The sequence below is a fragment of the Gymnodraco acuticeps genome, unplaced genomic scaffold, assembly GCF_902827175.1.
Source record: "Gymnodraco acuticeps unplaced genomic scaffold, fGymAcu1.1, whole genome shotgun sequence".
Taxonomy (NCBI): domain Eukaryota; kingdom Metazoa; phylum Chordata; class Actinopteri; order Perciformes; family Bathydraconidae; genus Gymnodraco; species Gymnodraco acuticeps.
In genome coordinates this window covers 117,723-142,826 of record NW_022991940.1, presented here as the reverse complement: position 1 = coordinate 142,826, position 25,104 = coordinate 117,723, and the positions used below count along the sequence as shown (strand labels likewise).

The window sequence follows — 25,104 nt, the reverse complement described above, 5'->3', positions numbered from 1 at the left end:
AACTTTGGGAATTTTGTGTATTTGTTATGAGTTTTAAATAGATTTTGAAAGTGGAGATAGAGAGAGAAGCTGCTTAGTTGCAATACTGTAGCTTATGCAATTTAGGCCTATAAATTGTTTATGTAATTTATGTGCCTGTGTGTCCATGGTTTTGAGTCTGTGTGTGTTGAGCGCAGCGACGTCTGCTTTTTGCAGTACAGTAACTAAAGTAGGACTAAGCATACCGGTAGTTTCTGTGGACCTGTCTGCCCGTTTTGTGAGTGCACTGCACGCGTGCGCACTTTTGTGGCATTGTTTGGGATGACCTGATTAAAATAGCGTCCCCCCAGTAAAAAAATCCCCACTACACCACTGCCGAAGACACTACACTACCCAGAATCCTCAGCTATCGTTCCGCTTTGCTCGACAAACCCCGTGACTAGTCCTCAAGCTCTGTGATTGGTTGACCTCCAACTGCATTCCATATGAAAAAAAACGTTTCGTAAAAGATAAAATCATACTTTATTCAGCAGTGCTTGCTTTACTCTTTAAAAGTCTAAACATGAATGTATATTTAATGATTCGGCTGCATTAAATATTACACATCTGTCGTAGTTCTTTATTTATCTAGAGAGATCGGGATTGCATTCCAATAGTCCATTTAGCTTAGGAACCTTCCTAACGGAGTGAAATGACCCGGAAATACGTCACTGGCAGCCATGATAAGTGCCGTTCCAATTCTCCAAATGAAAGGAAAGGAGGTTTTGATATTATTGTTTTTTATTAACTAGACCGCTGGGTCATGTTAAGACCATCTTTTCTGTGTTGCTGTGGGTTTTTTCCATCGCTTTTGTTTTACAAATATCAAAACAATAACAAAATATATCCGTCGTAAACTAAACCGGAAACAGCAGTATATTTTATTTTGTTAACACTGTAAACTTGACAGTTTTTTAACCCAAACCACCTACTGGTTAAAGCACGTTATTACACGTTTAGAGTAATTGCAATGCAGGAAGATTGTGTTGCTTTTTAATGACTGTTTTAAAATGCCTTTTTCTTAATGTCTTTCATTTTTGTAAAGCACTTTGAATTGCCTTGTGTTGAAAGGTGCTGTATAAATAAACTTGCCTTGCCTTGCCTAAGGTCTGTTCTATAGGGGGAAAGTAGAAGGTCAATGATAGAAATATAGAATAGAAAATAACAAGAAGATACTGTAAGTGATATCTACAATAAAAGAGTTTAGTGCAGGACGTCCAAAGATATTAATAGGAGGAAGTGTAAAACAGACAAACTAATTAGGCTTTATTAAAACATTAAATAATACTTTAGGTTAAGGCCTTATTTTAAATACATGTAAGCAAAAAGCTTTGGGGGTATGTACAGATAAATATTAAGTCTGACAAAGTACTTAAAGTCTAATATATTGCATGGTTTGTTTTGGGACTTGACAATCAACTTTCCTGCAATGTTAACTATGTTGAAGCACTTATTTTAACCGATATTATACATATGTATTGTACTCTTATAAGATGTATGTAGATAGAATAAGAAATGTGCAGAATATGACAGTTTAATGGTGGAGGTACACACATATTTATAGATGTCTTGTAATGCACTGTTGAGGAACCTGTGACCCAAGTTTTTCATTCATTGCGTAACTACACCGTAGTTGTGTATATGATATGTCAATAAACCTTAGAAAATCTTGAAATCTTGAAAGGGATGTGCAAAATAGCCATTATATAATGTCTTTAATGAACGATTAGAGAATAACGAGTAATGAATATACTTTATAGAGATCTGCAGATACATGTTTAGTCTTCTCAAGCACCAACTATCAAATATCTCGCCTGCTTGTTGGCACTTGACAATCACCTTCACTGAATTTTACTCAGGTGTAACTAAAGTCTGATTTAAGGGTTGTTTATATTTCACATCATTAATCAGCGCAGAACCATGGACCATCGGTTTCCTTCTCAGCAGGAAACCGATGGACTGTCCACTCCAAGTAGGGAATGAGTCCTTACCCCAAGTGAAGGAGTTCAAGTATCTCGGGGTCTTGTTCTCGAGTGAGGGAACAATGGAGCGTGAGATGGGCCGGAGAATCGGAGCAGCGGGAGCGGTACAGCAGTCGCTTTACTGCACCGTTGTGACGAAAAGGGAGCTGAGCCAGAAGGCAAAGCTCTCTGTCTACCGGGCCATTTTCATTCCTACCCTCACCTATGGTCATGACCTGGGAGCGCCTTGGGATCCCCCAGTCAGAGCTGGTTGATGTGGCCAGGGAAAGGAATGCAATACGACTATTAAACACCTGAACTTTGAAACAACATCCATAACATTCATCTGGCTGCTACATAGAAATTATGTATCTAATATATCATATTCCAATCACTTGTATATAGACTCTTATTGCACTATTTCCTATTTTCCTATTTTTCTTTTTGTATTTACTTGCACAATTTTTTCTGTGTATCTGTTTTATTGTGTTGCATTGTTGGAGGAGCCTGTGACCCAAGGGAGGGGGGGGAGGGGGTAGGACACGTTCGAGTCCTGTTTTGGATAGTGTGCCGTCGATGGGTTTCATTCCATTTCAAAGTGCTTTTTGACGCTCGGCGTAAATTTCGCGCACTGCCACTCCAACATCCAATCACAGAGCTTGAGGAATAATCACGGGGTTTGTCAAGCAAAGCACATGGTGTAGTCCCAAATGATAGCTGAGGATTATGGGTAGTGTAGTGTCTTCTGCCATCCTAAACTCCGACAAAGTATTTGTTTCTCCGAATCGAAGGGGAAAAATACAAAAGCATTGTACACAATTTAAACCAATCAATGTTGTGTAATCAACAAGGATAATCTGTATGTACTTGTACTTGTATGTACTTTTGATCAAAGTAAGTATTATTCAAATTAAAATAAAGGGCGGTGCCGGCCGACAACGGCCCGCTGACGACCGGCCGGTCTGTGCTTCTCCAGACCACACAGATGGCCAGTCCGCCCCTGCCAGGACCGGTCCATGAAAATCCTCGCTTCAAATAAACGTGGTCATCCGTTTTCTGCCAGACGCTGTCTCCTCTCTCACTTTAGGTAACTTCACTAAAAAACGATCCATGTTGCCGCTTGCATAAAGTTAGCTGAAGTTAACTAGCTAGATTTCACTGTTTCTTGTTATTTTTTTCTCACGCTGCGCCTCCCTTGAAGTTCTCTGGCGCCCCATCGGGGAGGCACGCCTCACACTTTGAAAACCGCTGCTCTATACCTTTCTTAATTGCCTCCAACCAAACAAGTAAAGAACACCATGACCTGTACAGACAATATAAAGGTTTCAACAAAGTACCACTACTGTGGCTTTGTTCTTCTACTGCAGTCCACCTTTGTGCTGTACCATTGTTTTACTGTAAATGAAGGAAACATTTTAGTACCGGTTGCTCTTCAACACGTGCTGGAGAACACACGGAACCAAGTATCCACACAGAGCATTCTGAAAGCTTGGTTTGGTTACGTTTGGAAGGTCACTTTAGTTAGGTAAGCCATTGAAAACCAAACAATAACTTTTCAATTAGCTAATACAGTCATATTCGAATATAAATCGGAATTAAGTTGATTGTCATAATGCTGTATTTGTAATAGACAATCCCCCTTCCCCCTTCTATTACCCCTTTCTGGAATAGCATAGTAAACAATTAACTAAATTGTCCAGCATAGGCAGCAAAATTATATTTGGTCATCTAGGACAAAATAAACACAAAAACATGTACAAACACAAACACACAGAAAACACACACTCAACGTTACAGTAAAACAATGGCAAATGAGGCTCCTTTTCATGTTTACTTTATTTATTTCTAACCCTGATCCTAACCCATGAACAATTATTCCAAAGTTGAGGTGTGTATTTGTACTATCATTCAGTACATAAACCCTAATGTAAAGCACCAACTTTGGCAGGGCTCCATGTCAGAGTTCCAGTTCAGACAGGGCAGTGGTAGTCGGCACATTCTGCCCCCCCCCTCTGTCCTGTCTGCTATCTCGGGCCTTGTTATTAGACTTTCATTAACTTTCTGTCAGCATCCAGTCTAGTTTAATATTCCGTCAGAAAAGTGTGTGTCCCTCTCTGCTGTATTCTGTGTTCCCTACCTGATGCAAACAGTGGTCCACTCCTGCCCAATGATAACAACAGATTCCAGCCACACCATCTCCTCTGTTATTGATGTTCTCATACACACTGTGGACTGTGGCTCTGTGCCACACACTCTGCCTTCCACACGCCTCTGTGGTGACAGTGTGGGACACCACACCTATTGTTTGATGCTCTCTGGCCTCTCTCTCCCAGAGCGTTCTGGAAAACCACAGCCAGGCCCAAACACACACACACTCAAACACACACACTTAAAAATAGGAAGAGTACTGCAGCATGTTGCCCAAATCATATGCTGCTAAAAAAGATCACACTAGGAGGTGCATATAAAGTAGATAACGATAAATGAAATAAAGCTATGGGTGTAGACTAGGACATCCCTACTGACTACAGTATATGGTATTACTATTATAATTTTCCTAGTCCATGTCAAACATGCAAACAGAATGGTGTTTTTCCATCTGTGTGGAACAACTCCATGATGAAACCTGCCCCTGATCTGTCATATAAGTCTACATTATAGAGGTAGCTGGATCAGCACACTGTATTAACTGCATTGAGGTCAATATTATAGACTTAATCTTTCAGAGTTTAACGGAATGTTGATGAATGAAAATAACGGGTTAGGAAAAGCATGGTATGTATTGATTATATTTATGGAATATCGTCTTTGGTGAGAACATGATTAGCAAAGACACGTTTGCTTATTTGGTTGATTTAAATTTTAGTTTTGATGATTGAATCAATAGAGATCTGTTGGAGTTAATGTGCTGGTGTTTGTAGTAAATATAACAGTGTCTTAAAAGCCTTGCCAATAAATAGGTACATTTCCAGATAATGCTTGCTTTTGAGAATGAGAAAACACATTCATAGTTCATAGTATAGTTTGCATTTTAGAATGCAATGTAGCAGAGCAAATATATATTGTAGTTTTGATCAGTGCTTTAAGAATGGGGATATAGAAATACTACCGTACAGAAACTGTCTTGGAGTTTTCTTATGCTTGTATGTCTACATTTATCCATATCCAAAGAGTTTTTTTAAAGACACCAACATCACTGGATTTGTTGCTAGATTGCTCAAATGTTATCAGTAAAAACACAACTGATGTGGCATGATATACACTTCAAAAATTATATTTATAATCACATTTCTGAGGGTTAACTTAACTGAAAATATAACTTATCTTATGAATAATACCTACAAATAAAAAAGTGAAATAATATAGTGGTATTTAAAACAACAGATAAACAAATGCAGCTTTTTAAAAATATATGTACCGCAATTTGTTTGCATATTTGTCATCACACACTAATTCGAGTACAATATATTTCTCTGTCATTAGCGATCGTATCTGAGAAGATACCAGCTGTTCCATGAAATTGGTCAGCTTTAACATTTATGCTACAACAACATTTTTCAATCACAAAGTACTCAGAGTTCCATGGCAATGGAAGCCTGTCCGGTTAAAATGAAAAACAACACCAGCATCGGTTAATGTTGTTGGTAACGCAGTGTGGTGGATTATGGGTGAAGGGTCTACCAGCTATAATGATTAAACAGTCTGTTTAAAGTTTAACTGCTCCTGCCTAAATCTATCACAGGTCTATGAGATGTATACTTTAGGCTGATTATTTGGACAGAGGCAGTAAAAAGATCACGTATCTCATAATTCATTGTACAATATACCATCAATAATGACCTCAGCTCATAAATAATGCTGCAGTTCAATATATCTAACAACTGCAGTAATAAAAGTGCTGAACATCACTGTAACTATTTAAGTCGTATGTATTCTTAGAACCCATACTCAGCAATTCTGGGCACAGTTGCTCTAATTGCTCAGACAGGATAAATTATATTGGATGTATGAGAATTAGCTTTGAAGTCTCAAGTTATTCACATCACTCATCGAGCAAACAACAAATAATGTGCTGTTTCGTATATTACTTTAGTCAATTATGGTGTTTATAGTCTAGCAGTGATAATAATACTTTGCTTTCCATGCTTTTTAATATAATTCTGGCTCATTTTAACCAAAAGATATCACCCTACATCAGTCTTATGTTTTACAAGTATTAAAGGTCTCCTATCATGCTATTTTTAGGCATATATTATGGGTCTCAGATATATAAAAAACATGATACTGTAACAGATCATGCATTTTAGACATCCTTCACATCCCTCTGTTTTAGCCCTTTTACTAAAGTTCTGATTCGGGGTGGAAGAGGAGGTGGAGCTAATGCCTGCTCAGAATTACACTTACATTCAGCCAAATGCCTCCGTGACTAAATGCCATCATGTTCCAAACCACATCAAGGATTATTTCTGAAACAGTATGGAGCTCAAAGGCTTTTTCTCTTGCGGGTTTACCACAAGGTGAGTTCCTTTTTTAATTCCTGCTGTTTTACACATGTTCTCTCCAGTACTGCGTTAGCTCTGAGTGTTAGCATGCTTGCTAATGTATACAAAGACCATATTACATCCAAAACAGTTGGGCATTGCTTCTGATAGCACCTTTCTGTGGGTCCCCATTTCAGATATTTCGTCATATCGGACACTAATCTGGATCAGCTCCATTGAACCCCGTGCATTTTGAACCCCGTGCATTTTGCATAATAGGTCCCCTTTAAGGTTTTAATTTAATTCTTCATTGTCTCTGACATAAAAACATCACATTCATAGTTCCGTCTGTCTGGTGGCAGTGGAAGAGCATGCGACGCCTGCGACGGTGTCATTCTGTGTTACATTGAAAAATGATTCAGATTTTAAAAAACAGTGATTCAGGTCCACTTGGGGATTATCAACGGATTATTTGGGTCATCAACATTTAGGGGACTTCCCATAAACTCCAAAATACTTCTATGGCATTAAATCCATGTTAGTTGTGAAACAAAAGGATTTACTACATTCTTGGATTGTGCGAAAAGGGAGTGCACCGGAGTTGAGGCAAATTGTTGTAGTGGTGGTACTACACTTTAGCCTCAGTGTCTTTTTTCAATTGATTCCAATGAGAAAAGAGCGCCTGCTGCCGCCTCCAGAAAAAGCACTGCACTAGCTTCTTTTTCTGAGCGCTTCGTCTATTTTGTGCAGCAGCTCCGAGAGCTTTGTGCTCTCTAAACATTTTAACTTTTCAGAAAAGCAACAGTGACCTGCCAGTGCCTTTTCTAGCCCTTACTTAAATAATTAGAGCCTAAAAAAGTTCTTCATTAATTTGACTAAGCTGAGAACGTCTGTAAAGGCTGCTTAAGGAAAACGCAAATTCACATGCACATACAGTGGATACGGAAGATCGCTAGAATATCCCTGGAAAATCCCCGGATTTTTGTTATCGAGAATAAGGCCATTTTGGCTTCATGCGTCACTGGGGAACTTTCATGAGAATGAACGGACCGCCTCCAACGCTGTATACAGTTCTCTTTATACATCCTCGTGAGATGTAGCCACTGACAACTTAAGTTCACAAGGTGAACACAGAGTCAGCATTCCTCTTGGGATCATTAATGCTTCATTTAATATTTATAATTTCCTCCCTTTAATACACAACTATTTCATACAGCTCGTGTTCACCTCCCCCCCCCTTCCACATTATGTACATAAAGTTTGGTTTCATAACTCCAGGCCCTTTCCTCCCTCATATTACTGTCTTTAGGAAAAGGAAACCCAGCAGGGAGTAGCATCCTGCGGGAGGGCAGGGTCAGGAACAGACTGGGGCAGTTAATGGATACACTGAGTCACAGGAATATCCCACAGTTTCCCTCTACTTCGCTCACTTCCAGGAAAAGGATACTAGTATCTGAAAATAAAATGATGAAGCTGAATCATAACGAAACTTTGACAACAATTTTAATAAGTGTATATACAGAGAATTGATAAGTGATTAATATTCCCAAACCCTTATGGGATAGTTTAGCATTTTGAGGAATGAACTTAGTTATTTTTCTTTCCAAGAGTGAGTTCAGAAGATTTGTTATCAATCTCATGTCTGTGTTCTATATGGGAAGCATGTTGATTCTACAGAATAAAGTGTGTTTACAGCTGTTGCAAAATGCTACTGCATATGTTAAGAAATAGCTTGAAGCTTGTTCAAGTTCCGGCTGCACAAACGGTGATAAACTGTTTCAAGTGGGAGTGGGGAGTTAGAAATATGTTACTTTACGAGACCTATGTACCAAGTTATTAACACCTTGCATCTATAAACTTGGAAATTTAAATAGAGGTTTTTGAATGAAATCCTCTTTAATCGTCAGACACATGTAGAAAACACCACTCGCGCAGTATTTAGCAGTTTGGGGGTCTGGTGTCTTACTGGTGTGAACTGGCACCTGTCAAAAGACCAGTTTACTCTCATACCTGGTCCGGTCTGGGACTTGAACCAGCGACCCCCCGGTTCCCAAGTCTAGTTCCTACAGAACGCGCTATAGCCATCCTGCCTACTGTATTTATCTTCTATCTAAATTCTAAACAATAAGAAGTGAATAAAAGTTACATAAACAATTTATTGATGAACCCCAGCGTAAACAAAGCCTCAGGAATCCTGCTGTAAGAGTCACCATGAACATGCAGATAGATAACAACATATTTCAGTACAATAATGTTCTGTATATCACATGTCTGGTCCCATTCCTTATAAAACCTATTCTCTGCCGAAATGAGTTATGTTCTAGTTCCGTGCTGGAGCTTATTTGATGCACAGTTTTTCCACCAACCAGTGCCCAAGAGGAGCTATGTCATGCCGTAACAGGTTACATCACTGCTTTTCTCAGCAACACCAATGCGGTCTAGCAACTTTTTGCCACTTCATCTTGATGCTACTAATTCTGCTACGACTTTCTACTGTTGCGATAAACTGTTGTTGCTCCAGTGTTGGTTCTCCAGTGGTACCAGTTTTTGTGGCAAAATCCAACAATACTAACTAACTACACAACCAAATGCCACTAACATGGTAATGTAAAAAGAAAAAGAAAAGAAGTGAAAGAAAAAAAGAAAAGGAAAAAAGTAATATAATGTAGCTGTCACACTGACTTAAACCCAACAACTCTAACAGTCGTGGTAGGAAAAGGTTAGTGAAATTGAATGTGACTCCCAGGGACGCGGGAAGTCAGTCAGAGTTGGGGGTGCGGGTGCATTTGCGGGGGGGGGGGGGGGGGGGGGGGGGCTGGCTAGTGGAGCCTACACTGTAGGTGCGCCGCATTTGCGCTTCAGATGAGGCTCCCTCCGCAAAATGAGGCCCCATCCACGAGGTGAGGCCCCCCACAGTCTGCGTGATCTGCGTGTAGGGAGGGGCGGCCCTGTATAATAACGTCATATTAAATGCAGTAATTTGGCCTTTAGCAACAGCTTGTGAGAGCAGTGCATTCATCGGTGTTCGTTTTAATGCTGCCAGTTTGTTGACGGCCTGTGTGTTGATGGGACTTATTATGCTCCCTAAATGCTTTTAATTAAACTATTCACATCTTAAACTGCACTGTAACTTTTATCCATGTATTTTTTATTTGAATGTTTATTTTATTATCTTTTAATGATTGATTTTAAATGCCATTTTCTTAATGTCTTTTATTTTTGTAAAGCACTTTGAATTGCCTTGTGTTGAAAGGTGCTATATAAATAAACTTTCCTTGCCTTGCCTTGCCTAAATGTTTCCCCTGCCTTTCGCCAGTTGTTAAACCCTGCTTTCACAAAACTCCCATCCCTGATCTTGTCTGCACTGACGAGCTTCTTTTCTATAGCAGAGCAACAGAAGAAGCACACCGCATGATCACTTTCTCTTATATAGTGAAGCTTTTTATAGACTTCTTACACTAAAATGCTAACTCAAAAATAGTAACTCAAAATAAAACTTTTTTATTGATTTGTTTAGTGAACTTTTTGGCGTTGCAGTTACAACTCTCCGCCAACAGATGGGGGTGCTGCAGCCCCCTCAACACCCCCCCTTCCCACGTCCATGGTGACTCCTCACTGTAAACACAAGCTCTATTTGCTCCTGTTAAACTGAAATGGAGGGAGTAGGGCTATTTATTCCAATGTTTTGAAACCACTCTATGTGTGTCAAGGGTATGACACTATGCAGAGAAGTAAAGCTACAACATCCATACTCAAGAAAAGGAAACAACCAATGCAAAAAGCTGATGTGGATATCAAATATTCACACAGTAGCTGCCAACATGTCTTGCTGAGTTATAACATATTCTACTTAATGCCAAATATACAATATAAGGGAGTATTTTCCCAAAGTGTGTATTCTTACATAACGATGATAAGGAAGAACCACGGAATTTTTATTTTATTTTGGCAGTTCCTTAAAATGGAACATGCTGATGATTTTACATGCTCTGCAATATGAATTATCAATTTTTCAATGCTCTTTTGTATTGTTTTTGATTTATGCATATTGCATACATATTCCACCTGCCAGAAAACTAATACTATAGTTTATATTCATTTGAGCACAGAGTAAACAAAACAAACAACAAAACATGATGAGAGCATTGTCTTTTGTCATGAATATTAGTAATGCAAGTTGCAAAAGTTTTATAATCCCAACATTTAAATCAATAAAATCCGGATGGATCCACACTTAATCCAACTACATTGTTTGCCTTAAGATCCTCTCATTGTGGAATCCAACAATCAAACAAAACGATCACTTAAATGGTCAGCTAAAAATAATGGCAACCATGTGATTATGTAATAATTGTGACAGAACTATATTCTCATGATGAGGAATTGTCAACAATAACCATATTTCCCCCAGATCCTGATCTCTGGATTGTATTAACTGCAAATACATTTTACGAAATAAAACGTTACAATTACAAATCCATATTTCATAAACATTTAGACGTAGCTTAAAACGGTCTTTAAAGAGCCTGTGACAGCATCCCAACAACTGTTGTGCAATGAAATATTGGGCTACTAGTAATCTCGAACCGTCAGTTTAAAAAAGAAAAAGCGATACCGTTCTGTTAAATATCAATAATTTCGAACATCGCGGGAAATTCCTTCGACTCATTTTGAAGTTTTTGGGGAAGCCGGAAGTGACGTCAATGCGGGAACGCTTCACTGTGCGGCGAGAGAGCCAAACACGGACAAAGTGTGTTGTCATGCGTAGAAATTGTGAATTACTGAGTTTAGGCACGTTAATAACGTTTTAATGAAGTTGACTACAGTATATTCATATTTGTCAGTGCTTTCATGTCAATTCGGCGAACATAAACATAAATGATCGTGGTGAAGATGATGATTACATTAGGATTAAAAATCGGTAGTGAGAGCTGCTGAATTTCCTCCCGTAGGATGTGATATAAAAACAAATCGATTATTTTTGTAGTTGTAAACTCAAGTGGATGAAACTACATATTAGTGCTTTTCATGTCAATTCGGCGAACATATGATACATTAAATGATCGTGAGAATGATGATTACAAATCGTTTGTTTGTGCCGGTCTGCATTTCCTGATGAGAAAACAAACCGATGCTTTTTGTAGTTGTAGTACACCAACATGGATTAAACGTGTGGTTTTTTCACCACAATGTTGGGGAAATTAATGGATAAAATGCACGGATTATTATTATTATTATTCCCACTCCGATCGGGACACTAGGTCCACCGTTTCCCCGCAGCGAGGCTCCCCCGTTGACAGTTTACGTGGGCTGGGTGCAGTGGCGGACTGGCCATCGGGACGAATCCCGATGGGCCGGTACCGAAGTGGGCCGGTCGGATAAGTCACTTGCACATCCCCCATAGGCGGCGCGTGAGGCTCAGGTTTGGGAAGGCTAAATCACTTTTTTTACCTGACGCTGCCCGCCTCCGGCGTCTATAGAAAAGAGAGCAACTCAGTGTGCGGAGTTTAAATCTCTCAAGTCATATTACAGGATAAAGGAAATACAGTTTAAACTGCCGTATGCAGAGAAGACGCCGACGTGTCGCACTTATCATTCATATTACATCATCAATCAGATCATCGATCATATAATATCATAATATATCATATATTTCCTTATCTGCCGTATCTGGTCGTGCAACACTTACAGTGTCACATACTGTATGCAGAAGTATTATTTTTAGCAACACATTATGTTGACGAAACACTCGAGTCAAATGTAATTAAAGTCAGATCCACTCGTGTCTTAGACGTGAACGCGCTCTCAGCTGGTGAGAGAAACCCTGGCTTGATTTACCGAGTTGATAACCAGCGTCGTAGGACCGCTTAGCGAGATCTCGCAAACTGAAAACTCATCTCTTTCGACTCCACTTCGAGCGTTAGAACTATTAACGAAGCACTTTTATACTAATAAAGGACTGGCTTACCTAAAGCCAGTTGAGTAGCACTTGAAATGTTTGGCTCTATGAAACCTGATGTACTTATATGATTCTGTTTTCTTCAAGGTTGTGTCTTCCTGGTCGAATGTACTTATTGTAAGTCGCTTTGGATAAAAGCGTCAGCTAAATACAATGTATTGTAATGTAATGTTAGTTTGTTGTTGTTAGTTAGTTTGTTACTCAAACATATCCAGGGTCTGTTGAACTGGCTTCGTAGTACAGGGCACAGGTGGCTAGCAGCGCTAATGTCAAAGACACACACATTGCATTATATTTGTATTTTACCAGGATGCAGTGACACAAATATTTACATATTTACATTTACTATCTACAGCACCCGCCGCCCCTGACATCCCCCACTCCCCCCGTTGACAATTTACTAGCGGTACCGAAGTGGGCCGGTCGAGAGTCCCGGGATGATTTTTAGTCCCATTCCACCACTGGCTACATGACCGTATGATCGCCCATATTGACGCACCTAATTCCTAAACTTCTAACAGATACAACATAAACCGATCCTTCAGCCTCATATGAGCTCTCAGACACGTTCAAAATGAAACTGTCTGAGCTGTCTGAGCTTGCTGCTGTGTGCACCATCGTGCGTTTACATGCAGATGCTGGGATCCTGAACGGTGCAACTGGAGCGCTGTGCCCGCAATGACGTCACACGTAATTTGGCGGGACTTGAAGAATCCCCGAGCAGATCCAGGAAATGGTCAACATTGAAGGGCAGATTAATGGTTATCAAAGTACAAATATCCAAAATCAGTTCAGTAACGGTTTTCAAGGGGACAATATTTACTCAAATTGATGGGTTTGGATGATGGGGGAAACTCGTGTCACAGGCTCTTTAAGTAGCATAATTAGATCACATAACATCTGATGCCGAGATTAATAAAGCAAAAGTTTGGCAGTTGAGTTTATTGTGTCACTGACCACTTCAACTTTATTCTAGAATCTATGTTTAGTGTGTAATGCTGCACTGACTTCCTGTTTACATTGACATACAGATGTTTCCTGGCAAACCATTTAAACTGATTCAGTAAATAACTAGTTTCAAATCAGCTGCTGGTTACTAAGAAAGTATGAAGGACATCACCAGAGATGGTGTTACTAAAAAAAAGTAATATATTACATATTACATGAAAACAAATTAATATATTACACTACTTCGTTACTCTCTACATAAAGTAACTCGTTAATTTACTCGTTACTTTACTCGTTACTTTACTCGCAGTGCAGCCCGCCCCTCCCTACAGGCAGATTACGCAGACTGCTAAAGTTTCAAATGTTCTCTTTAGTTCAGTTTCCATTGTCGCATAAGACTGATCCAGATAGCTCCTGAATGTTCTCCTATCTGACCATGGCTGTCCTCTGTCTCCTGCTATCTGTATTTTGCGCAGTATATCTCTGAACGATGGTGGTTCCACTGTGCAACTGGGCAACATTTCCTCTACTATGAAGGATGCTACAAGCCTGTCCATCTCTGCTACCGGTCCTCCAAATTCTAATTTGTGTTGCTTCGGGGTCGGCGGCGGCGCACTCAAAACATCCTCACTCTGGGTTCGGGGGTCCTTAGCTATTAGCTTCACCTTAGCATGTGTTCTTTGCAGGTGTTTGTTGAGGTTTGACGTGGTGTTTCCAGCAGTGGATAACAGCTTCTGGCCTGGACACAGTTTGCACCTCACCGTCACATTCCTGTCTATTCTTCGGACGAACTCAAAATAATGCGCATACCTCCACCCCTCGAAAGTTATCGCTGACTCAGCCATGTTTATGCAGCACTGCACGTGGAGATGTGGACGCGCAAATCGCGCAGATTACGTACATATAAACCTGCGGCGGAAACCTCTCTTGTATGTCAGTGTGATTATGACTGATTTTATAAAAGTAACGCGTTACATTACTCCGTTACCAACAAAAGTAATATTATTACAGTAACGCGTTACTTGGTAACGATGATGATCAACTTTGTAACGCGTTACACCCAACTCTGGACATCACACACCAACTTAGTGATACATTCACAGCCCAGACCTTAAGAGCCAGGCTATGACAGAGACCGCCTTCATTACTAATTTCCTCTTTCTCCATTCTTTATAAAGAATCCTGCTGAGTTTAGCTGATTTTGTCAATAAACTCAACACTTCCTCCTTCCTCCATTTGTACTTGCTGTCATGGTTACTTCATCATAATACTAATTTCTACAGCATGAATCCCATTGGGAGAACATTGTTTTACATGGCATTAACCATGGCCTTTGTCTTCTTTCTTGACCATTGTCATTCATACAGTCACAGTGTTAATAATTGAACATAAAACGGGATAACTCATGGGGAGAACGGGGAGGGGTCACAAAATGTGTCGTACATTTTAACTAAATGTAAACTCATATATAACATTGTTGTCTTCTTTTGTGTGTGACTAAAGTGAACTTTATAATTAAAAGCAACAAAAAAAACTATATTAATTTATTGCAAATAAAATTAAGACAAGTTACATCAATGTAATTGTTTCCTTTGTCAATACTAGCTGTTAAGTTATTGTAATGCAAGTATGGATAGATTTTCAAAACAAACATTTAGCGTCAACAGTCTGCATAAGACAGATCTAATGTGGATTTCTCAATGATTGTTTTACAAAGAATGTAATTTTCGAAAAAAACAGACTAAAGCCTCATATTAGCTCCAGCTGAACTTTATTGTATATGGATATTAATTGTTTATTGCACCAACACCAAACCTCTTGATCCCTTCACAGTCAGTGTGGACAACAGGAACAACAACTAAGAACTGTATGTCATGTCAGAAGTTATAAGACTCATCAGAAAATATAATCATAGCCTCAGTTCAATACATATGTACAGACTATTCCACTAACTTATCAAAAATGGATATAGATATGGAAACCCAGCCTGACTAAACCCTTATGTGTTGTGGCATATTCACACTGGCATAGTGATTTAAGGAGGAGTGACCAAAAGTATTTGTTTATTTGTAGAATTAACTCTTGTGTTGACACCACTGACCAATTCAATCAAGTCAAGAAAAGTTCTAGAAAAATACATTTGAGGCTGAGAGTGATGTTCAGGAAGGGACCTCCATTGAATCACATGACTTTGACAAACATATTAGGTTCAAAATAAGTGACAGAAGTTTCTGTTGTTAGGGTATTTTATGTGAATTCTCCATCCATCAACTCCGTAATAAGTGACAAACCTGTTAACCAGCGACAAACAGAGAGTTAATGATTAGAGTTAAGCTGGTCTGACTGAGATGCACCGCTTCATACCTCCATATCCACTGTACATGGTGCCGTGGTGGTGGTCGTAGTCAAGTGTTTCTAGCGAGGGGTCCACCCAGTTCCAGAAACAACCTCCCAGTCCTTACTCCAAGTGGACTCCTAGTTGGTAAACTTTCCTTTTGCTTTTAGCCACTCACTATTCTGGGCATTCGGTTCACTTTTCTTTCTTTCCCGATTTCTTTCCCTTTTTCTCTTTCCCCATATCCAGTGTCACAGTTGGTAATCCTTCGTCCACTCGCCTACTGATCCACTCTCTCTCTGACACAATGATAAGAGGAGGGGGGAGGAGGAGGAAAAGGAAAAAGCAAGGCGGTCCTCCCTCCATTTCTTCCCCACTGACATCACCGGTTTTTCCTGCCCCTCCTCCCTGCTGGACATATTGTTTCGGACCACACACACAACATCCTCCCGCCACACTACAACATCCATCTGTACTAACATTGAGCGGCATTACTGCATGTGCACTGCACTGAACTCATTTGTGCTGCTTTAAATAGTGTGGAGTAATTAATGACACATTATTTATGAGGAAGAACCTCGGGGGAATGGAAAACTTAGTGTGCTAATTTTGTGCTGACACAGATAAAGTAAAGTGATGACTAATTAAGAGGGTGTTGTTCTGGGTAATAGTGAACAAAATAAGGTTTTACAGTGGTGAATCTGGCAAGCCAGCTCACACTGTCCGCTCCAACAGCGAGCCCCGCAATGTCCCGCCAACACGGCACCCAGACCCCATGCAGCATTCTCATCTGTTTGTCATTGCTGGTGTCATTTTCTGGTTGCTAACGCCATAGTAACACATAATCACTGATGTTCCGCTGTAATGGTGGTGGACTCATCAGAACAGAGTGGGCGAGCTGACCAATCAGAGAACACTGGGCTCATAGGGAGGGGGGGGGGGCAGGAGCTCCAACATGCCGTTTAGGACAGAGAGTGAATACACATACAACAGAGATGTTGTATGAGAAACCAATGTGAGTTTGGAACATTGAACAAAAATCTATTCTAGTAGACCTCAACAATGGAATTATGATCAGTAGAAATGGCCATGACATGGGACCTTTAAGAGATGGGATACCACAATAGAGAGGTGAAGTCCCTCCCTTTCCGGTGGACCTCAAGGGACCTTATTTCGGAAAAGTTATGTATTAAAGTCAATGGCGAGAGAAAAGTTATCTTTCGATCCCGTTTGAATTGTGCCATGAATTACACATATGATGTTTGTCAATCTTAAAAAATCATTTCCTTGTCAAAAAAGTCACAGTTCGTCGTAAAACTGTTGAAATATAAGACTATGACAAATCCCAGAGTCGCGTAAGTGATGTCATAATTGTTTTCCTCCACTAAATATAAGAGATAGCTAAGATAAGATAACTTTACCAAGATACCTGTGTGCTTAGTACCAGGTTGTAATCATACCAACAATGGGTATTGCTCGTTCTTTCGTTTCCCGTCTGATGAAAGGACCAGGAGTGGCTGGATCAAGTTAGCTAACTAGCTAGTAGCAAGCACGTTAGTTAGCATTACAGCCTTAGCCTTGTCGTTTTTATTAGCCTTAACATGAAGTAACATTAAGTAACCCAAAATGTTAAACAGTAAGAGTAGTAGTCATATTTCGTGAACCCTTTGAAGAGTACTGTCACACCGGTGTGATCATTCTATAATACACCATTTAAGCCCGGATGCCCCCGGGGGAGACATGCTAACGCTAACGCTACATTAGCATCGTTGATCTTTTCTACTTCATGCTATCTACACAAATGATTAACATTGAACATTAAAAAGATCAGGCAGTTCAGAGAGAATCAAAGGAAGGCGGGCAGGCAGACAGCTTTGCATGACATTCTTCTGGACGTGTTTCATTGTGGTGATAGTGAGGGTAGTCAATCCCTTTTTTGGCAAGACCGTAGTGACGGCCATCTTGGTGACGTGTGTTGTTGTGCGAGACCAGAGATGGTTTTTTTTAACTTGCAAAATTATCTTTTAAATTGACAAACATCATTGTGTAATTCGTGGCACAATTAAAACGGGATCGAAAGATAACTTTTCTCTCGCCATTGACTTCAATACATAATTTTTCCGAAATAAGGTCCCATGGAGGTCCACCGGAAATGGAGGGACTTCGCCTCTCTATGGGGTCTTATCCAAGCCCACAGGAAGTGAGCCGTAGAAGCACATTTTCGTGGCGAAATGGTGATACTACATCTTCCGTGTCAGTCCGTTACCAAAAATACTTTCTCCCATTGCCTTACATCCGTATAGAGACGTCTGTTAATCAGTAGATTTTACTTTTTTATAGCTAAATTGAATACCTAGTACAAACACTTGAATAGCACTTATTTAAATCATTAGGGCATAAAAGTTGTAAAATGCACTTAAAGCTTGTTATTTACCCTCTCTAACCATTTGACTGAGCCGAATACGGCCATGCCACTGCTGTGTCATAGAGGATGGGAGGTAGCGCTTAAGGAAAACCCATCCGCAAATATATTTACTACGAGTTACATTAGATAATGTCCATCAATAAGAGATTGTTTCATTTACTTTATATTTTGACAAGACAGAAAGGAAGCCAGCTGCAGTGGCGCTGCCATGCAGTCTGTGTGGCCGCTTAACCTGTTAACATGTGGGTCAAAATAATAAAGCAAGAGGTCCGAGACCCAGTTTGGCCCCTTCATTATACGTCTGTCTGAAGTCCCTGATGAGGACTTCAAGCCTCTGTTTGATACTATACATGAGAACAGATGTGCATTTGTATCTGCATAACTAAAAGTCCAATAGTTCACAATTCAGTGAGATGCCTTTCTACTAATCCACCTGTGAAATTAAATAAATTACATTTAATAAAAACATTACATGGGACCTTGGAGTTCTTGAAGCATTTTAGACTGTGAGTGAGCAATGCTGGCCAAGCATATTAACGCCACAACCACCGGCTAGTGCGGCTACTTTATATTTAACTTGTCTCCACATTCTACCCATTCCTGTCATTTTTCTAGACCAGGTGTTCCTCTTCCTCCGACATTGATTTTGTCATTCTTTTACTTTTCTTTACAATTGTGAATCTCAAAGCTCTGCTGCATTTTTTTCCGTTTTTTGGATGCTTCAGGATGTATAGAGCCATATGGAGTATTCTTGTTAACAAAAAAGTTGTTTTTACATGAATCACTACAACCACCTAGAGGTCTTAAGAAAAAGCACTTTCTTCCTCATTATTAAAAGGTCCCATGTTTTGGCCATTTCTACTGATCATAATTCCATTGTTGAGGTCTACTAGAATAGATTTACATTGTTCAATGTTCCAAAATCACATTGATTTTCTCATACAGCATCTCTGTATAGTATGTGTATTCACTCTCTGTCCTGCACGCCTTGTTGGAGCTCCTGCAACACCCGCCCTCCCCCCTCCCTATGAGCCCACTGTGCTCTGATTGGTCAGCTCGCCCACTCTGTTCTGATTAGTCAACCACCGTTACCGTGGAATATCAGTGTTTATGTTTTACAATGGCGTTTGTTAGCAACCAGAAAAGGACACCAGTAATGACAAACAGATGAGAATGCTGCGTGTTGGCAGGACGTTGCAGGACTCGCTGGTCCGCCCTGTGGGGCTCGAGGAGGGGACAGTGTGAGGTGGATTACTGGTGTCGTTTCCTGGTTGCTGTGTGGGGTCTGCGTGCCATGCCCGCGGTGTCCGCGGGCATGGCACTTGGTCTATATCCAGCATCCAGGGAAACACAGCGGGAAATCTACCTCACACTGTCCACTCCGGGGGACTCGCGGGGCGGACTCGTGAGCTCCGTAATGTCCCGCTAACATGGCACTTAGTCTATATCCAGCATCCAGGGAAACACAGCGGGAAATCCACTTCACAATGTCAATAGGCCCCGGAAGAAAGAAATGGAAAAAGAAAAATGTCCAACGAGGCGTTCTGGGGCAGCATAGACAGGTATTTTCTGTGTTAGAGTTTTACTCGCTACAGGGTGTACTTTGAGGGTTTGTGACTCTGCAGACCGTTTACATGCAGAAAAACCTACATAACACACAAGGGGACGGGTAATAACCAGAAAAGCATATGGTGGGACCTTTAAAGTATGTTTTTAAATCTAAAATGGTTTATGTCCATGTTTAATAGCTTGTAGTCTTTTTTCTTACATTTGTTGCCCCATTACTACAACCTGTTTATTATTGGAATGGTATAAAGCTGCACACAATGGCAGTTAGCTCAGAGAAAAAGACGGTGTTTGCTTTTTCTTGAGGTGGCGACGACATGCACTCACAGCTAATGTGAAACATTGAAAAAATATGCTGCTGCTCAGGAAAAGGCTTAATGTGGATACAGGTCTTAACAGAGGAAGTTTGTTAGGAAAAGTAATAGGAAAACTCTACTTTACTTCGACCTGGACCGTAATAAGTAAAGACAGTGTGCAGGGCTTTTTACATCTGAGGTCGCAGATTGGAAAATGCACACATGAACATCACATATAGTCACTTCCTGATTGGTGTGTCTTAATCACTGCAGCTCTTCTTTCTCTACTCCCTCTTTTCTATCATCAAACATCATGGCTTTATATTACTTCGCCTCCTTTGAAGAGGAAGTGCTGCATTATGCTTACAACTATTTTATAGCAGACTGATCGAATCAGAACTTGCTGCAGTTAGCCAGTCGGTCACTTAGTCAAATATAATTTACAGACAGCAGAGACAGTGTTGAGACCTCCCTCTGCTGGTGCGTTTAAGGTCGCCTAAAACTCCGGCAAGATTCTAAATCCAGAACAACCAAATTCACATTGTCCTCTTTCCATATTTGCATATTTTCATACTTCCATATTTGTATATTTTTGGGACTGTACCTGTGTTTGTTATTCTGACACAATACTGTATAGTAGCTATTTTATGCAATGCTTTTCCGCCACTTTTAAAACATTTTACTGTAGTACTGGAATATTCACAAAAGTTTCCTGATCGAAGTACACAATACAAAATATGTATGTATGTATCTAAATATAAAAGAATAAAAAAATTCTGCAGGTTATTATTTATAATATAAAAGTGTAAAAATCTGTTAAAAACTGTTGAATGTCAATATATACAAATTAAAAATAATGGACTGGATGTAGGCTGATCAGGTGCCAACAAGCCACATGCAAGGACAAAGAGTATGTTTGTGTGGGACAATGTGGGACATGTTACTGCCATGATAAGAGTTAGTTTAGATTTAAATATAATTTAACCTTTAAAAATAAACATTTCTAGTGAATATATTAGCTTATCAATATTAATAACAATGCATGACTATAAAAGATGCAATTAAAAGTACTTAAATATATTTGGTTTGAATGGATTTTGTAATCTCTCAGTCTGAAAAATGACTGCAGGTGATAGCCCTTAGCTGTGTTTCCAAACAGCCAATGGTTAAAAGCCAAGTTTTAGAAGGGCGACTGTTAATCAAATGTGGGATATTATCTCAATTTGCAAGACAAATGATAAAAATGCTGTGCAAAGTGTGACACCTGGTCACTCTCACTGGATGTAGAGCAGTTTTAGTAGGTTTACGTCAGTCTGATAGGAGTAATATAGAAAATCATGCACATGAGAAACATTATAAGACGTAACATTTCTCAGGATAACTTCAGTTTATCGTAAAGGAAATGCCTGAACTTTTCCTACAGGTCGAGGTCAGATAGTGATTTATATCATAATGCTGCATTGTTATGTACCAACATCAGAAGTTCACAGCGTGTCCTTTAAAACACTGCAGGAAGAAAGCAGCCTTTTGTTAGGCTAGGTTTTGACGGTTAAATAATGGTTGCATATACATTTGGAAATGGGATATCTTTTATGTTAAAGATGTACAGTAGATGCTGTACAGTCAGTGACAGAGTGGGGGAGAGCGTGAGAGCTTTAGGGGAGGATTTCATAAACAGAAGAATCCAGAAAAATTCACAGAGAAGACACGGAGACTGGCACAGCGTGAGACTGAGATAAAACGCAGACCCCCTGTCCACACCAAGGGCAACACACACACACACACACACACACACACACACACACACACACACACACACACACACACACACACACACACACACACACACACACACACACACACACACACACACACACACACACACACACACACACACACACACACACACACACACACACACACACACACTCAAAATGTCTACCTCTTTTGAAGTTCATGCATCAATTTGTTATGGAAGCTTTTATCTAACTTTTCTTAAACTTGATAAAAGCCTAATAAAACCGTTCAATCCGTGATACATTTCAAATACATTTCAAAAATAAAAATCATTCAGATTACTTTTCCTCAAGTGTGTAAAACAAAAGACAAATGTAAGCTTAGAAATAAGAAACCAAGATATTTAGTATCAACAACGTGTGCCCTGCTCAGAGATCTGGAATAAAAAATAGTATCATTTACAAAGCATTTACCAATGTTTCTTCAATTAGATGTTGTCTCTGTGGATAGTTACATTACATTACATTACATTGCATTTAGCTGACGCTTTTATCCAAAGCGACTTACAATAAGTGCGTTCGTCCAACAAAATACAACTTGAAGAAAACAGAATCATATAAGTACATCAGGTTTCATAGAGCTAAAACATTTCAAGTGCTACTCAACTGGCTTTAGATAAGCCAGTCCTTTATTAGTATAAAAGTGCTTCGTTAATAGTTCTATCGCTCGAAGTGGAGTCGAAAGAGATGAGTTTTCAGTTTGCGCCGGAAGATGTGCAAGCTATCTGCCGTCCTGATGTCAATGGGGAGCTCATTCCACCATCCTGGATAGTGACAGTATATTAACAGCTGGAAGGCACAGCTTAGACTGAAAGGTAATGTTTTTTTCCCTTTTCCTGTATTGTGCCATTGTAATCCTGCTAGTACTCCCCATTAAAAAAAAATGCACCAGTAATCCGATTACTGTAAGGGTATATGATAACCTTTCTTCTGTATCGTAATTATGCAAAAACCTGTCTCATGTAATCTGTAACTCCCCAAGCCTTATACAGTTTATTCTTTTCTGTTAAACATTCTGATACTTCAGCTCCATCTGCATATAACACTAGTCTGGTGCTTCTCTTTTTCCTGTAAAATCTCTGTTCCTCACTGTGTGAAGTTCCTGGGTTCATTCCAATATAAGATCACATGCGGCCAGGGATTGCAGCGGGACTACAAAAAAAAACGTTCATATTCACACTGAAGATGCGGTTTAATGTGAATCAGTTGCATTTAATTAACAATCCTCTTAATAAGGTCAGAATCGCCGCCAAATCTGAGTTTGTGTGCATACCTACCGAGTAGTGATCAAGCTTCCAGGAAGTGAGCAGGGCGTTGAAGCACATTTTCGTAGTGTTTCTACATAATTAGTTTTAGTCCATGATGTTATTGTGCTCTGGAGGATTTTTTCCCATTGACTTTCATTGGAAAAGAGACGTCTGTAAATCAGCGTATACTTTATTTTTTTACTTAATGAACTTCCAGTAGGATCACTTCAATAGCCCTTGTTTAAATCATTAGGGTCTAAAAGTTGTACAATTCACTAAAGCCGAATCCAGAGTTATTTTCCATATCTCTTCATTTGACTGAGCCAAGATCAGCAGATAGGAGGCGGGGCTTAAGGAAAACTGAAAGTGCTCATGCTCTTTGGGCCCAAGTTTTGGAATGATCCGGGTAGTTCGACAGTCAGTCCATTTTTGGCTTCATACGCCCCTGAGCAACTTTCATTGGAACGAACAGGGCCCTGCCTCCAGTGCTGTTCTCTTTATACCTCCATGGTAGTGCTTCCCAAGAAAACTCATCTTCATATTTAAGGAAAGGAAAATTATGAAAACGAAATGTAAAAATGACAATTATGTTTGCAGATGTATTGGCAGAGAATCAAGAACAGTGCTGAAGCGTTTTTTCTGTGTGTAACCTCTTTTCTATTCCCTGGACATGGTTATTTTTAACCTTACCCAGGGAGTGTTAACAGAGCTCCACAATGTCTTGCTTCATACTTACATCATTTCACACGTGTTCTGGGGGACCTGGTGCCCAGGTCCCCCAGAAAACTCTGTTCTGGCCTGTGTTGCTGATGTTTTACAGCTTTTAAAACGTAAGGCATGATACACCATCAAAGCACACCCAATGCATTTTACCTATTGCCACTGATCATTTACTAAACCCTCCCCTGAACAGCACTTGTCCAATCACAACTAGCCAAATCAGGTTCATCTTTTGATTTCCAAATTACTAGAGTGATGCATGGGGGTTCCAGCTAGTTAGAGGGATGATGCTGAGGGCATGTCATTTTTTTGCATGTGTTTTTCTTCGCCAACTCATGCTGCTTACATGACACCCCAATATAGTTGTAACATGATGTTACTTCAAGACTGAGGACATACTGTGTTGAAGCCATATCAGACTTTAAGATAATGTTAAGGGCTGTTGTTTTGCTCTTTATTGGATTGGGGTTAATTGACAAAATCCGCCCAACTCATTACCTGAGATAGAGTTCCTAATTTGTTAGCCCTCATCCTTAAGCCTTCTCTTTTTTTAAAGCAAATTGTACAAATAAAAAAAGGCCACACAGGGATTGTATGCCTTTAGATGACAAGATATCAGGGAGAAAGATGTAACACAGTTCCCGGTTAGATATCAAAGAGGACATTGAGGTTCTTCGTCTGCGTCCTAATCCATAAATTAGGGTTGCACCAGTGATAAACATATTTACTTTTTTTTCTTGAAGGATTCGAATGAAACACTCTTTATTTGTCACACACATGTACGTCATGTACACAGCACAGCACACACACCTCTGCATTTAACCCGCCCTAGTACTAAGATGCAGTGGGCAGCTGTTGCACTGCACCTGGGGAGCAGAGGGTCCTGGCTGAAGCACACCACGGCAGGGACCAGGAAGTGAACTGGGTCCTCTCCAACACCAGTCCATAATCCTTATATGGGCTGTTTGACCCTCGAGACTGAGCTACTGCCCCCCACTGACCTACTGCTATACCTTATCATACTATACCATGATGCTAGGGCTAACTTTCTCTTGCAATAATGGAACTGACTGCTGTTTTTTTTTATTTCCATGACGTGTGCCTTATTCTTATTCTCAGTCTTAATTAGGATCCCCATCAGCACTAGCATGAGAAGTGGCTATTCATTCTGGGGTCCACACACACACAGTCAAACATACAGACAACAACAAAAACAGCTTATCATTTCATGCAATTCACAATTCAGCAGGGCCGTGGGAAGTAGGGGTGCTGAGGGTGCTGCAGCACCCCTTGGTGGAGGACAGGGGATCTGCACTTCCACAAGATTAAATACAAATATAATACAAAAAAAA

The 25,104-nt window shown here is 40.0% G+C and overlaps 1 protein-coding gene across 6 annotated transcripts in view; it reads right to left on the bottom strand.

The window, feature by feature from the left end:
- The window catches only part of LOC117535833 (rho family-interacting cell polarization regulator 1-like), a 144,421-nt gene that overhangs the window by 38,325 nt on the left and 80,992 nt on the right, over positions 1-25,104 (bottom strand). For 2 of the 6 annotated variants that reach the window (XM_034200425.1, XM_034200426.1), the window contains exon 1: positions 15,732-15,990. The exons of the other annotated variants lie outside the window; for them this stretch is intronic. In XM_034200425.1, the coding sequence (XP_034056316.1) occupies positions 15,732-15,750 (19 nt within the window). In that variant the 5' untranslated portion in view covers positions 15,751-15,990. Of the gene's footprint in view, positions 1-15,731; positions 15,991-25,104 lie in introns of those variants that run through there. 6 annotated transcript variants of the gene reach the window in all.